The sequence below is a fragment of the Drosophila takahashii genome, chromosome X (assembly GCF_030179915.1).
Source record: "Drosophila takahashii strain IR98-3 E-12201 chromosome X, DtakHiC1v2, whole genome shotgun sequence".
Lineage (NCBI taxonomy): Eukaryota > Metazoa > Arthropoda > Insecta > Diptera > Drosophilidae > Drosophila > Drosophila takahashii.
In genome coordinates this window covers 24748479-24763379 of record NC_091683.1, presented here as the reverse complement: position 1 = coordinate 24763379, position 14901 = coordinate 24748479, and the positions used below count along the sequence as shown (strand labels likewise).

General features: G+C 37.5%; 1 protein-coding gene across 6 annotated transcripts; it reads right to left on the bottom strand.

The window, feature by feature from the left end:
- Positions 1-1996: 1996 nt before the first annotated feature.
- CrebB (Cyclic-AMP response element binding protein B) lies at positions 1997-14484 on the bottom strand. 6 transcript variants are annotated; one of them, XM_070218267.1, is made up of 7 exons: positions 14321-14484; positions 13839-13927; positions 8342-8740; positions 6986-7168; positions 6736-6904; positions 4252-4389; positions 1997-3443 (listed from the first exon to the last, which is right to left on the bottom strand). In XM_070218267.1, the coding sequence occupies exons 3-7, from the start codon at positions 8636-8638 to the stop codon at positions 3235-3237; spliced, it is 996 nt and encodes a 331-aa protein (XP_070074368.1). In that variant the 5' UTR covers positions 8639-8740; positions 13839-13927; positions 14321-14484; the 3' UTR covers positions 1997-3234. The 6 variants fall into 6 exon arrangements, with proteins under 6 accessions (XP_070074368.1, XP_017002435.2, XP_017002434.2 ...); XM_017146946.3 differs by having other exon boundaries at positions 13839-14484; XM_017146945.3 differs by lacking the exons at positions 13839-13927; positions 14321-14484 and adding an exon at positions 9105-9742.
- Positions 14485-14901: the final 417 nt, after the last annotated feature.

Here is a 14901-nt window from a genome sequence, read left to right as displayed (position 1 = left end):
GTTCGCAGGATAAAAATGATTTTGTGTTTTCTTTTCAACGCGATTATACGGCGAAAGAGTGGTAACATTGACAAAATAGGTATGAGGTAAACTATTGGAAGCAAGTGGCTTTGCAATCAATGTGGTACTGTCCACATACAAAAAAAAAAAAAAAGTGGGGTGGCCGGGTTGACATGGAACGTCCCATATGTTATTATACCCTTGCAGAGGGTATTATGATTTCAGTCAGAAGTTTGCAACGCAGTGAAGGAGACGTTTCCGACCCCATATAAATATCCATATATATTCTTGATCAGCATCACAAGACGAGTCGATCTAGCCATGTCCGTCTGTCCGTCCGTCTGTCCGTCTGTCTGTTTCTACGCAAACTAGTCTCTCAGTTTTTGAGCTATCGGGACAAAACTTTCGCAAAAGTCTTCTTTCTATTGCAGGTAGTATATATGTCGGAGCCGACCGGATCGGACAACTATATCTTATAGCTCCCATAAAAACAATCGGAAAAAAAAACTTTAAAAAATTCTAGCTTCGGTGTTTTTTGAAATATTACCTTCTACTTTTGGGGATGTTATTTTTTAAATATTTCTGAATTTCGAATTAATTATTTAAAAAATCGGACTACTATATCATATAGCTGCCATAGGAACGATCGGAAAATTAATGGAAAAGTAATAGGAAATAAATTCTAGCTTCTTTGGTTTTTATTGTATTATCTTCTACTCTAGGATATGACTCTTTTTAAATATTTCCGAATTTCAATTTTAATTTAATCAAAATCGGACGACTATATCATATAGCTGCCATAGGAACGATCGGAAAATTAATGGAAAAGTAATAGGAAATAAATTCTAGCTTCTTTGGTTTTTATTGTATTATCTTCTTGTCTAGGATATGACTCTTTTTAAATATTTCCGAATTTCAATTTTAATTTAATCAAAATCGGACGACTATATCATATAGCTGCCATAGGAACGATCGGAATATTAATGAGAAATATTAGAAAATTGAACATTTTTGCGATTTGTTAATTAACAGGAATGATCTGCAAGGGTATATAAGCTTCGGCTGGCCGAAGCTAGCTTCCTTTCTTGTTTTTAATCTTTTTTTACTTGGTTTTAGTTTTTAAAGTCTATTCATAAAAACATTTTTATCTGTAACACCTTAAAACATTTTTTATCTAGTGTTTTATAGATCTGAAAACCTTTATTCAACTAAAATAATGTATTGAAGTTTTTTAGTCTTTTCAGACTTTCATTTTTAAGACCTCAAAACATTTGTATTTTAAATCAATTTTGTTTTGTTTTTTCTTTAAAAAATGTATTTTTGATTCTGGAAGGCCTCAAAACATTTTATTATTTATTTTGGTTTTTAGTCATTCTATAAAAACATTTATGTTTTAAGATCTCAAAACATTTTTATTTTGTTTTCCCCTCTAAACAAAAACACCACTTTGTTTTTTTTTTCAAATATTTTTTATTAATTTTTTAATGTATATTTTCTTTGTTGTTGGTTTGTTTCGCTTTTGTTTGTTGGTTGTTTTTGTTTGTTTTCTCATTGAGACAAATATTTATAACAATATTGTAATTTCTACAGATTTTTGCTTACGCTTTCCGTTTATTTTTGCCTTTCTTTTGTAGTTTCTGCTCTCGATTTATGAATCCTCTTTCGTCGGGCTGAGTGGTTTAGTTTATTTTCTTGTTTTTGTTTTGTTTTCGTTTTCATTTACTTTGTTTTTCCGCGCTTACGATTTAGATATTAAAATTACTAGCTTAAGAATTATGCAATGACAATAAAAATATTTATTTACTTTGTTGAATGCAACTTTTGTTTGTTTGTTTTATTTCCTTCTTTTAGCGTTCCCCCTTCTTTGACTCGGCCAAAAAAAGCTGCTCTTTGAATTAGCGTTTTTTTGTTTGTCTAGATTTCCGTTTTGTTTTTTATGTTTTCCTCTTTGCAGAAGTTTTGATTCGCACATCAAAAATAGAGAGATATACATATACATGTTTTTCTTATGGTTTTATTTCCGTTTCCGGTTTTCATTTTGACATTGTTTCCGTTGCGCTACTCTAGATATAAAAGTTCGATCTCTGTCTCCCGAATTCATCATTAATTTATCGTATTTGTCCGCCCCTTCGTCTGTTTTTCCACCTTAATTCATTCATTCATAACAACAACTGAGTTGATCACAAGAGATAACGAGAGTGTTTGCTTTATATATATAAAAATGTATATAATGCATATATGCCTACGTGTGTTCCGGCCAAACTTCCTCTATTTTCGATGATTTTTCCCCCACATATCTCTCTCCGATTCCAAAAAAAAAATTCAAAACAACAAAGGAAATAGTGTTCGCTAACTACACAAAAAACAAGCAAAAGCGAGGATTTTCTCGATTCGTTTAAAATTATGCAACAACAAATGATATTTGAATTATTTAATTCTATGCCCCAATACGTTTAAAACCAAATTTTACAGTTCGAATCGGCCGGCACACACGTACACGCACATATAAATCAAGTGAAACTTGCGATTTTTGAACAATTTTTATTGGGAGGCTCCCTTTCGCTCTTTTCTACCTTTCTATCTATGTATCTTTCCTATCTGCATATCCTCCCAGGGGGGGCGGGGGCGGGGGGCGTTGACTATATCCTGACATATTGGCTTACAACAATTCGCTAAGAAAAAACACTTTCGATAATTACGAATTAGGTAAAACAAAAAAATTTAATTACAAAAGGTCTGTGCGGAGTGAAGTATCCGTTTGGGTAAAAGGAGGTCTTAGGATACTACAGAAACACATGTTCGTAGGTAAACTTCAGTATCGTTAAATTAGCAAATAAACTAAGGCATAAACTAAATCATAAACATAATATTACATCTTTAAATTATAAACATAATTACATTGTGTGTTCTGCTCCGTCGATCAGGTCGATCGGTCAGGTCAGGTTAGATCTATCCATCTGTCCCGTCCAACTGTCTGTCATTCTGTCTGTCTGCCTGTCCTAACAACAACACGATCCCGCTCCTCGTCACACAGTTAATGTACACGCTATACCACATATAGCATCCTATACGTATATAAATCATGATATGCGGCCGGCCAACGATGAGGATGAGGATCGATCCATCGCTGCTGTCGGGCGTTATCCAGAACGGAGCAGCAGCCTTCGCCTTCGCCTTTGCCATTGCCGGAAGCGGAGGCGGAGGCACAAGCGGCGCCAGAGCCCGGCCCCACATTCAATCGTTCTTGGTCTGACAGTAGAGCTCCTTGAGCGACTTGAGCTCCTCGATGAGCGCTTTATTTTGGTTCTCTAGCACCGCCACTCGATTCTCCAGGCACTTGATGTACTCCTTCTTCTTGCGCCGGCACTCCCGCGCCGCCTCCCTGTTCTTCTGCAGCCGGATCTCTCGCTTGCGGGTCTGATCTTCCGCTATCCCGCTGTTGTCTACAAGAGATTTAAGAAAAAGCAAAGTAGATTAGTACAAAACAGTCGCGAAAGCGCTAACCTATCAAAGATTGGAACTGCCTGTAACTCGAACTGAAATTATCGAAATTTTATAGTTTATAGTATAGTAAGAACATCAATGAAAAAACGAATATACTCATAATAGAATTTTGGATTTTAAAGACAATATTAAAGGAAATTATTATTTAAAGTCTATTTGATTTTGATAAGCAATATAATTATAAATCCTAGGCTTCATTAAAAAACCAATACCTCTTGACTTTAATGTAAACACAAAATATGAATGTAAAAATTAATATATTCAGAATTAAAATACTTGGAATTTTAAAGACAATATCTAAGGAAATTATTACTTAAAAGTAATTTATTTGATTGTCTTTGGTTAATAAATTATTTAAAAATTTAGGCTTCATTAAAAAACAAATAATTTTTAACCTAATGTGAACACAAAAAATATGAATAAAAATTTAATACATTTTGGAATTTTAGAGGCAGTAATCAAGGAAATTATTGGTTTAAAGTAATTTAATGGATTGTCTTTTGAAAGACATAAAATAAGTTTTTTAAAATCTTAGATCCTGAATTAAAAAACAAATCAATTTTTTACTTTAGTGTGAACACAAAAAAATGGACTAAAAAAAGACAGTAAGGAAATTATTATTAAAAGTAATTTAATGGATTGTCTTTTGAAAAAGTTATTTAAAATCTTAGATCTTGATCACAGTTCGATTTACAATAGTTCCCCCGCCATATATCTGCATATATCGTTGGACCGATTGGCTATTACTGGTGTTGTAGGACATCCGATTGGACAGGTAGTACGTGGGGTCCAACTGCATCAGGGAGCTGTTCGCCGGATTGCCCCCCGCTCCGCTCCCCGCCAGCTGGGAATTGAGCACGCCTTCGGACATGGGAAGCGATGCGCCTGGGATCGGGTTCGTTTCAATATTTCGATTTCGAATCCGATTCGAATACGGATTTGGGGATTTTGTTGTCGATTGTTGTTGAGTTGTTGTTGTTGTTGCGGTTGTTTGTTGTTCAGGACATATTTAATATTTTATTTCGGGTTTTTGGGTTTGGTGGAGGAAGGCGTTCGAAAAGAAAATAATGAAAAAAAAACAATATAAAATTATAAGAAAACATATTTTCTATTTTTCAGTTTTTAATCGGAAGTTTTGAGTTTTCGAACTGATTTTTTGTTTTTTATGAACTTGAGTGAGTGAGTGCGAGCGAGAGCGGCGAGCGAGCGAGCGAGATAGGTAGATTGGTTAGTCAAAGAGAGTGAAGAGAAGCTTTTGATTAACGGTTTAAATACTGTTAGGTGAGAGGTTGTATTTTTTTGGTTGAACTTCTGATTTATTATTTAATATTTTGCATGATGGGTTGTGTGTGTAACAACAACGGCAACAACAACAACAACAACAGCGATTACAGCAACAACGACAGAGAGAGAGCGAAATAGAGGGGGAGAGATAGCAAAAAAGAGAGAGTGGGGGCGAGGAAGATAGAAAGAGAAGGAAAGTAGGCAGCAGCAATAATAGTTGTAATTGTTGAATATTATTTAATATTAAATATTATTCATTCGATTGTTTATTGTTGCTGCTTTCTCCATTTGTGTGTGTGTGTTTGTGCGAGTTAGTGAAAGGGTGCGGGTGTGTGTGTGGGTGAGGGGTTTATTTACAGGAATAGGAAATTCTGGGAATCTCTACAACGCGTTTTTGCCCATTTTCAGCATCCGTTTTTCCGCCCTTTTGCTTTTTTTTCATTATTTTCACTTCAATTAAGCAACATCAACAACAACATCAACTAAATGATAATGAGGGCGGTGAAAAAGGGGGCGGGGTTCACTCTTATACGGCTGCCTCTAATGAAACGTTTGATGGTGTATGAAGGAAATCGATGGAAGTCCTTGGCAATCTATGTACAAATGTATGTCTGCATTGTATTTACAAATATAATTGAGATCTAAACAAAAAAGTACTAATTATGCTATTTACAAATTATCTATGAAGATATACAGTTAGAATGATTACTATAGTTCTAGTTGTCATAAAAAGATTTTGTATAACAACTTCACGACAACATTTTTACCAGTTTACTAGTTATTTCATATGATAGTTCTTTTGTCATTATTATAACTGCTAGCAAACTCCTTAATTGGGATCTTTACTTTCATTTTGAGTCGAGTTTTATACTATAATTTGTGCTAAACATATTTTCAATTTACTTCATTTTTTAATAACATTATAAAACCCTTCTTTATAAAACATTTCTGTGATATGATATTTTTCTAAGGAAAGAACAACATGAGACTATAGACGGCTATTATAAAATGGTTCTGTCTTTGAATAGAGTTATGAAAATAGTACAATCTATTCTCATCATTATAATTGCTAGCAAACTTCTTAATTGGGATCTTTACTATCATTTTGAGTCGAGTTTCATTTGAAGATTTGCTATTTTAAATTCTATAATTTGTGCTAAACATATTTCCAAATACCTTTGTTTTTTAATAACAATATAAAACCCTTCTTTGTAAACCATTTCTGTGATATGATATTTTTCAAAGGAAAGAACAATATGAGACTATAGACGGCTATTATAAAATGGTTGTCTTTGAATAGAGTTATGAAAATAGTACAATCTATTTTCATCTTTTCTCATCTTTATAACTGCTAGCAACCTTCTTAATCGGGATCTTTACTATTATTTTGAGTCAAGTTTCATTAGAAGATTTGTTATTTTCAATTCTATTATTTGTGCTAAGCATATTTTCAATTAACTTCCTTTTTTTTAATAACATTATAAAATTTAATGATTTTATAAAATGGTTCTGTTTTTGAATAGAGTTATGAAAATAGCACAATCTATTTCTTTTATTTAGTGATTTTGCTATGGATCTTTTGCTATAGCGCGCGTTGCAGTGCCTAAAGTGTTTACAGTGATATTTAGCCAACCAATTTAGCAACTGTACAAAACGAATGGGGAGTGCGAGAAAATGAGGGGGTTACAAACACTGGGGGAATGAATGATTTTTGATGGTGGTCTGGACTGATCGATCACGCCGGCTATCGGGAGTGGTGGTCAGGTCAAACGATCGCCAGGCGCATGTGCATCTTGGAATGAACGATGAGGGGCGATCAGCTCGGCGATGCGATTTGTTTTGTTAGGCGATATAGTGTTTCAAGGAGCGACAGAGATACATATGTCTGAATCTGAATCTGAATGGGGGTGACAAACGGGTGGAGAGGTTCGGTTCCCCGGGATTTACCGCTCATATCGGGTCCGCTGATCTCCGTGAAGATCTTATTGTACGACGGCCGTCGCGTCAGCTCGCTGCGGTGGTGCTGGGAATCGTCGTCCGACAGACTCTCGTCGCTGTCCTCCGGATGCTGCGTGGTCGGTTCGGGTTTGATCTTGCACGGAAAGGTTGGAGGGATCTGTGTGTGGTAAGTTGGAGGCATGTAAGTACGAGGACATTATCAGAGTTCTGCTCGGTGGGTGCTCCCTGAGCTACGCACTTTGTTACGCACTTGCACTGCATTGCCGGGTGTCGTGTGGATAACCGTCGAGTTGGGCGGCTTGGCCACGTAGACCACCTTCTGCATCGTGGCGGCGGCCAGCGCCTGTTGCTGCTGCTGCTGCTGGGTCCCAGCTGCTGTCTGTATGACCCCCGAGGGATTGGCCTGTATCACGGATTGCACCTGTGGAGGAGAAATGGGGTCGCAACCATTAGAATCTGTCCGAGGAATGGGCTTAAACTGGACTAACTGGATTCAATTGGGCCGGAAAACTGGCTTACGCGGTAAGGAACATCAAGAGTGCGCTCTCATAGTCGATGATCTCGTATTTCCCCTATCGCATTGTATCATTTTCGATTATTCAACAACAGCTTTCGTTTATATCGTGTGAAATTTCAAACTTTTCTAAATATTTAACCATTTTTGTTAACTTTATTGGAAACTTGGTACTCGGTACTCCCATGTACGACATTAAAGATACAAATAAAAAATCGATTAATTCTCGTAATAAAAAAGAAATAAACTTTTAATCATCGAAACCATTTAAAATAATTAAGTTCAAAAGCAAAAAAAAAATTAAATATCATACAAAAAATATATAGATATATTTTTATAAACAAAATTAAAGTTTTAAAATATTTATAAAATGAATATACTTTAATTGAAACAATTTAATCAATCCAAATGACAAAATGATCGTATAATACTAAATATAAATTATAGGATGGTTTGCCTGTTTTGAAACTAGGTTTCTAATTGAAACAAGCAAACTTATTAAGTTTAATATAATTTGAATAGCGTACAACACAGTATTGAAATGGTTGAAAAGTTAAAAAACAAGAAATTCAGGATAAATCATAGATTTTCCTTTTCTAAACCGATTCAAATGGTCCAATTTCTGAAAACTTTGTACACTGTCTATTCTTAACTGACCAAGTTTGGGGATCCCTTTATTAAAAAGGGATTTTCAAGTTTTTAACACTGATTATCCTTAGGGCAACAACTCCAGAAATTCCTATACCAAAAAGGGTATTTCAAGTATTATTATTTTGATAAATCTAAGAATTTTTGTACACTGTCTATCTTCAGGGGACCAACTCTAGGAATCCCTATACCAAAAAGGAGCTTTCAAGTATTAATATTTTAATAAATACAAGTCGTTGTACAATGGAAATCCCTTTCCCAAAATGGGTCCTTCAAGTATTTAAATTTTTTATAAATACAAGTCTTTCTCACTGTTTATCCTAAGGACAACAACTCCAGGAGTACCTATACCAAAAAGGGGCTCAAAACTCTTTTTAGAAACAGGGATCTGATGGGATCGCTTTGGGATCCCAACTCCAACGCCCAGCTCACCTGCAGTCCGTGCTGCGCCAGCGCCTGGATGGGGTATTGTATGTTGCAGTTGGCGGTGGTGGTCAGCACGGTGGCTCCTACTCCTCCTCCTCCTTGGGCGTTGTTCGTCGCCCCCGTTGGACCGCCGGCCGTTGTACTTTGTGGGTTGTTTTGTTGTTGCTGTTGGGGGTTACCTCCTCCTCCTCCTCCGCCACCCCCCGCTGCCGCCGCCTGTTGTTGGGCAACAACGTCGACCACGTCATTGGAGCCCGATGCCGCCGACGAGTTGCCGTTCTCCTCGACGATGCTGTTGTCCATGTTGGCGATCCTGGCGATCTTCAGCAGCACCGAGACGCTCTCCGACAAGTGCTTCAGTTTGGCTACCGTTTCCGCTTCAATTTGGCCAGCTTGAAGAGGTTTCTAAAATGGTATTATATTGGATTTGGATTCGTTTTTAGTTTCTGGGCGGGATTGGATTGGATTGGATTGTATTGCTTCGTTCGTTTGTTTTGGGCCGATGACGAGTGTGCGATGTGATTGTGATGACGATGATATTATATTGTGCTGCCGCTGCCGATTTGCTGACTGATGGAACTCAGTTGCCCAAAGGCAGCAACAACAACAGCGACGACGACAACAACATAAACGACAATAACAACAACACCGAGTTGTGAGTATTTCGGTGGAATGACGTCATGACAACGTTGTGTGCGTGTGAGTGTGCAAAGAGGCAGCACACACAAAAAAAAAAAAAAAAGAAAAACACAGCGAAAAATCAACTTACTTTCTGATGACATCACTAAAAACGTTGCTGCTGAGAAGCTTTTGTTGTTGTTGTTCGCTCTCTCTCTCTCTCTTGCGCGTGTGTTTGCTCGCCTGCGAGTGTGTGTGTGCGCGCGTTGCACGCTGCGCTGGCAACTTGTTGAAAAGTCGCTCTCGCCAGGAAATTCTATATAACGGATATGGCCAGCAAATCGGTTGGGGAAGCCAGACGTAGAATCCTAGAACTTCAAAGGGGTTTTAGGATAGCATCGCGCAAAGGATTTCGATTTTTTTCTCTTTAACTTGGTAGAACCGCACAGAACACACACACACACAGTTCGGCTCAGCAGCGAATTGGTGCGACAAGTTGGCAGCACGCACACACACAACACTCCGCACTGCTCCCTCGCTCGCTCTCTTGCCCTCTCACTCGCTCTCGCTGCCTGTTGTTATCGTTGCTTACGTTCTTTTTTCTTTTCGCAGCACTGAATCGCGAATTTTGGGCGCTAAAAGCCCTGCATTTGCGGATTCTGCACGAGAACGAACGCGTTTTCGACGGTCAACGCAATCGCACGCAACGATTTATTGATAAACTCCGTTTTTTTTGCGCAAAAATCGTTCGCTTATTATTGACAGTGTGACCGTGGCAGCAGTGTGACAATATACCACGCGCTGCTTGAGTGGAAAATACCACAAAGGTGGAGAACCTGGCTGGCAAAATGGTGCCGAAATTGGCTACAGCCAGCGGGAAGATTTTCAAATATTTCAAAATTCTTTCTAATTTTTCCTATTTCAACAGTTTTTTTTCTTGTTTTTAAAAACATTTGTCAATAACCCATTTATTCATGCATATTCTGTTATTTGACTTTGGAAGATTTGTTGGTTTTCCGTTTATAATATTCAAAATTTCTAATCAGAAACCGATTAATATTTAAAAAATAGTTATAATTATTAGATTATTACATGTTTTTACTTAATTTAAGTTCTCAACTAAAACTACTAAACTTAAACACCATTTGCGTTCGTAGGAAAAATAAACATTAGTTTAAAATCAATTATACATCCAAGGATTGCAGTTAAAAAAAAACAACTTAAAAAAGGCCACAAAAAATCAGTTTTTGTGTTGGTTATTCTCAACTTTTTTTCCACCCCTTAATAATAGCCCATTCGCAAAAAACAATTAGCCCAAATGATATTCTCGGCTAATTACTTTACAGCCCAATAGTTGTATTGGCTATATGCGCTGGCCATGACGTCACCGCGAGAAAACTTGGCGGAAAGTTTAAAACGTCAACGGGCCCTAAAAAACAGACCTGAGATTATTTGTGGCCTGCAACAGCTTTGAATTAATAGTTAATTAGTGCAATGGCGAGGGGGAATGACTGTTCTGTTTTTCTGGAAATATAATTTCCAATACCATTTGCATTATTTAGGCTGCCTTTTTCAATCGACTTCCCTTTGAGTGACAAAATAATTGCCATTAATTACGACGCCGCACGAACTCTGTACCGCCCACTCGTTCCATTGAGGACCTCAAAACGCCGTACTGTCTAAACGACCCCATAGACTGACTGACTCACGGCCCAAATGAGAGGCCCTCGATGTACGACATACGTACATATGTATGGAAATATGTATGGGTAGTCCGTATTACCTTTACACCGGCTGACATCACTGGCTAATGAAGTTTGCCCAGTCCCCGGCTAAAGGAACTGTAAATACCGCTCATATACTAAATAGTATTTACTATGGTATGTAACTTGTACTATGTACACCTGCGGTCAGTACAATAGTCGCAGAAAGCCTGACCATAACTTGGCTGAAATATGGGGTTTGCGATATGGCAGTAAATAAAGCGCATTTGAGTACCACATCATCCCTACACAGAACAAAAACAAAGATAGTTTTTTATTTGCATGAATTGGCATATTGTTATAAAGATAAAGATCAACAAAAAATGCACAAGGATTGTATTGGTTTTGATGCTCACTTAAAAATGTTTTCACGAATATCCTTCTCTACACAAGAAATCAAAGGAAAAGGACAGCACTTTAGCAACTTTTGGAATGGGTTTGTATTGAGGTCAAGTTTATTTTTCAAATAAAACAACCAAATTGATTCTAAACGGGAAAGGAAGCAAATTTGAATAAGTAGAATTTTTAATACTCTCTCTGTTAAAAAAAAAAAGACAAAACGAATATGTATAGTAAGTATAATGGCGTTCAAGTTGTAAAATACAGAGTTGTAGAATAAATATAATTTCAATGGTATACATTTAGTTTAAATATTACTCATACGACATGTTGGTTTTATATGGGAAAACATTATAAAGGCAAACATAAGTGAATTACATCCCAAAAGCATTATTATTGAAAAACAGGTAAATTAAATGGACATAATAATAGTCTTAATAACATGTAAAATATAAGACTGTATTTTTTATAGAGCGGCGCAAGCAAAACTTGTAGTCGAAAACCATTATAACTATTATGACAATAGCGAAACCATTAAGAACATGTCTGGAAGAAAAACTTAATAATTTTTATCGAATCTATTCTACTTTTTTTGGATTAGAGTACTTAAGCTGTGTTGCTGTTTCCTCCACAAAAGTTGTTGCTTTTTGACATTAGCAGTAAGCTCAAAGTTGTTGCTGTTGCATTTCAATCAATTCCAATCAGTTTGCATTTTGTTTTTGGTTTTCGATTTGCACTAGCCGCACCCCTTTTTCGCCCCTTTTATGCCCCCCCTTTTTTGCACTGTGTATTGGCGTACGCAAAATTGACGTCAGCATTATTTATTTTTACTCGTTTCCACTGCGTTGGTGTTTGTGTTTGTGCTGGTTTGCCTTCTGCGAACGTGTTGGTGAATCTCTGCCGCCCGAAAGCCCCAACCCCCCAATCCCCCTTTCGGCACCTCTTTCTTTCTAACACTGTTTGCTTGGCTGAATTAATTAAAACTAAATGAATGTGCAATAACAAAAAAGAGAGCCACAACAGTTATTACTTGTCATGGACAAGCTAAGAACAAGAAGAAGAAGAACCAGCAGAAGAGAGGCAGTGCAAGCGAGATAGAGCCATTGGCGACAGGTGCCATACGCTTGTAGAGACAGAGAGAGACAGAAGCAGAGAAAGAGTAAGTGAGTGCCGGAGCGAGAGAGAGGGGGAGCAATTGCACATGGCTATATGCCGGGATTACGCTAAAATTTTGATAAAGCCCACCCACCCAGCTTTACCTTTTAAAATCTGCACTGTAAACAAATAGAGTACTGAAACACCCAGTTAATATTCTAAAATTTTAAGTTCTCTTTTGGTGTTTATATTTTGGTTTGAACTTTAATAGTTTCAATCAAAATCTTTCTTTTACAAAATTTTTTTTAAATTCTCTTGGGGCTCCAATAATTTCTTCGTTTGAATTACTGCACAGAGAAAAAAAAATAATCGGGGGTTTGATATTGTTTCATAGCATTTTTACATAACAAAATGGTAAGATTTCATTTCAATATGGTACAAAATCATATGTTCGGAAATATAATTTTGATATGAGCACAGAACGGACCAAAATTGAAATGAAAAAATACCCGATGGCTGATTTTTTTTGGTTTTTTTTCCTCTGTGTGTGCTATGTTGAAAAAAGTGAAATTGTTTTTATATCAGAAACTGGTATATTTTTTTTACAGTGCTTGTTATCAGCTGGAATGGGAGCTTGTGTTATCATGTTGGCGTAGTTGCCGGATAATTATGCACGACGGCCCCAACCAGTTGAGCTCTTTAAATGTGCAAGATTAGCGGGAGTTCGTGGAAAGGGGCTGTTCAGCAGCTACACGCTGCGATCCGCATTTTTCACCCTCCACTTTGCGAGTGATTCCCCCATATTAGTCAGCGGTAAATTACGATTGCGTCGATATCTAAACGATTTTTTATACCAGTGTCAAGGCAATAAGGTTGCACAGGAAAAAACCGCAGATCGATGTGTAAAGAAAGCACGGATTTTAAATAGATGTTACATTAAAATTTAGATTTTTTAGCAAAAGACATGGGTAACAAAAGACCCGAGTTCGAGTCCCAAAATAAAATGTTATATTTTTAACCCAAAAAATATATTTTTTTTTAAAATAGATTGGCTTTATATACGCCTTTTTTTAAATGTATTTTAACATCGTAAGTGAAATTTTTTTTCTTTTAAATAAAATCTTTAAATTGTAAAAAGATTATCGTAATACATCTGTTTTTTTAAGTGTGCGACGTTGCTTTATCAGCCCCCTTGCCCCCCACTCCATGTCAATAACTCATTGATAAGCATAATCCGCGCCTCCCCCTCTCACCTTCTTTATCTTCTTTACCCCTTCGCATCACTTTTCGCTGTTATCCGCACCCATGCTTTCCCCACTCGCTCCCTCTCTTTTTCCCCCGTTGAGGATCGGCACTCGAAAAAGTTTGTTGGTGTTGCAGTTACGCATACTCACACTCCCACTTCCACCCCCCCTTTGCTCAGCGCTCTCTCTATTGCTCTTTCGAATTCCCTCAGCGAATAGTGAAACTTTTATGAGACGAACCACAGTAAAAGTCACTTTTGTTTAGAGAACAAATATTTTGTGTATTTTCTTAAGACGTTTATCATTGTTTAATCATTGAAAAATTAAATTATTTATTTCATTATGTATATGTACATAAATGGCAAAGGAGATGATATGAAAACCAAATGAGTTATGGAAAATTCGCTTTAGGCAAGCTCTACTGTGTGTGTGTTTATCGCTTACCCGTTTTGGTTGTTGCCTTTGTTGTTGCTGCCTGTTGACGTTTGCTGACTAATAACAATGAAATCTTTGCATAACGGCAAACACGGGCACTACACGACAAAAAAAAAATGAAACAAGAATAACTACAAAAACTACAACGCAACACGCGAGTGTGGTGTTTTCGTTCCGTCTCTTTTTGTCCGCCCGTAAGCTTGCAAATTAAAAACCGAAAAACCGACACAAAAAGAATTCAAATCGCTTTTGTTATTGTTGCTCGTTTTCGTGTCGTTTGCTTTGCATTTTAGCGATTACGTCAAGATTTTTGTTATTTTACTGATTTGTATTTGATTACACGCTCGCACACACACACACACACCCACAGCAGAGCTATAATTATAAACACACTTGCACTGAAGAAAAAAAATGAAAAACTGTGATGCTCTTTGTGATGTTGCGTTCTTTTGTTTTTGGCGCTCAAAATTCGCTGCTTTTGAATCCGTCACCTTTGCAGTAGCTGTTGTTGCTGCCGCCTCTGTTGCTCTTTGTTTTTGGTTTTGGTTTGCCGTTTTGTTCTTCTTTTGCCGCCGCCTCGCCTCCTATGCGTGTGTGTGTGTGTTTTGGGAAGGCCGTCTGTTCTCTACGTAGCGCTAAAAAGCACTGATGATGACTGACTAACCAACGGCGACGCCGGCAGAGCTGCCGCAGCTGAGCGAGCATATGATTTGGAGCTTCCTCTCTCGCCCTCGCCCGCTCTCCCCCGCCTCCGCCCCCCTCGCCGCACTCTCGCACTTTTGTTTCGTAATTGGCCGTTACTCCGTTGGAATAACTTCTTTAGCAGGAACAACAACAACAAAGAGAGCCAGAGCGCCACGTCAAAGTCGACGTCGTCGTTGTTCTTACTCACCTTTACCTCACACTCGCACTCAAACACAAAAACTAACACACACACTCGTGCCGTACATGCATAAATATTTTTAAATAGCAATAGCCAGAGCGAGATAGCAGCTGACGTTATCGCCTTAGCGCACAGTTATGGCGTAGCAGAGCTTGCTTGCCGACTCGCTTGCGCACACGCAGTAGCAGC

What these genes read in the sequence shown, in the direction of transcription:
- CrebB (XM_017146946.3), bottom strand. Translation starts at nt 8,638, where the DNA reads ATGGACAACAGCATCGTCGAGGAGAACGGCAACTCGTCGGCGGCATCG. An exon ending in TGGCGCAGCACGGACTGCAG is followed by an intron (nt 7,169 to 8,341) that starts GTGAGCTGGGCG and finishes TCTCCTCCACAG; the next exon opens with GTGCAATCCGTGATACAGGC. An exon ending in CAGCGGACCCGATATGAGCG is followed by an intron (nt 4,390 to 6,735) that starts GTAAATCCCGGG and finishes ACCCGATCCCAG; the next exon opens with GCGCATCGCTTCCCATGTCC.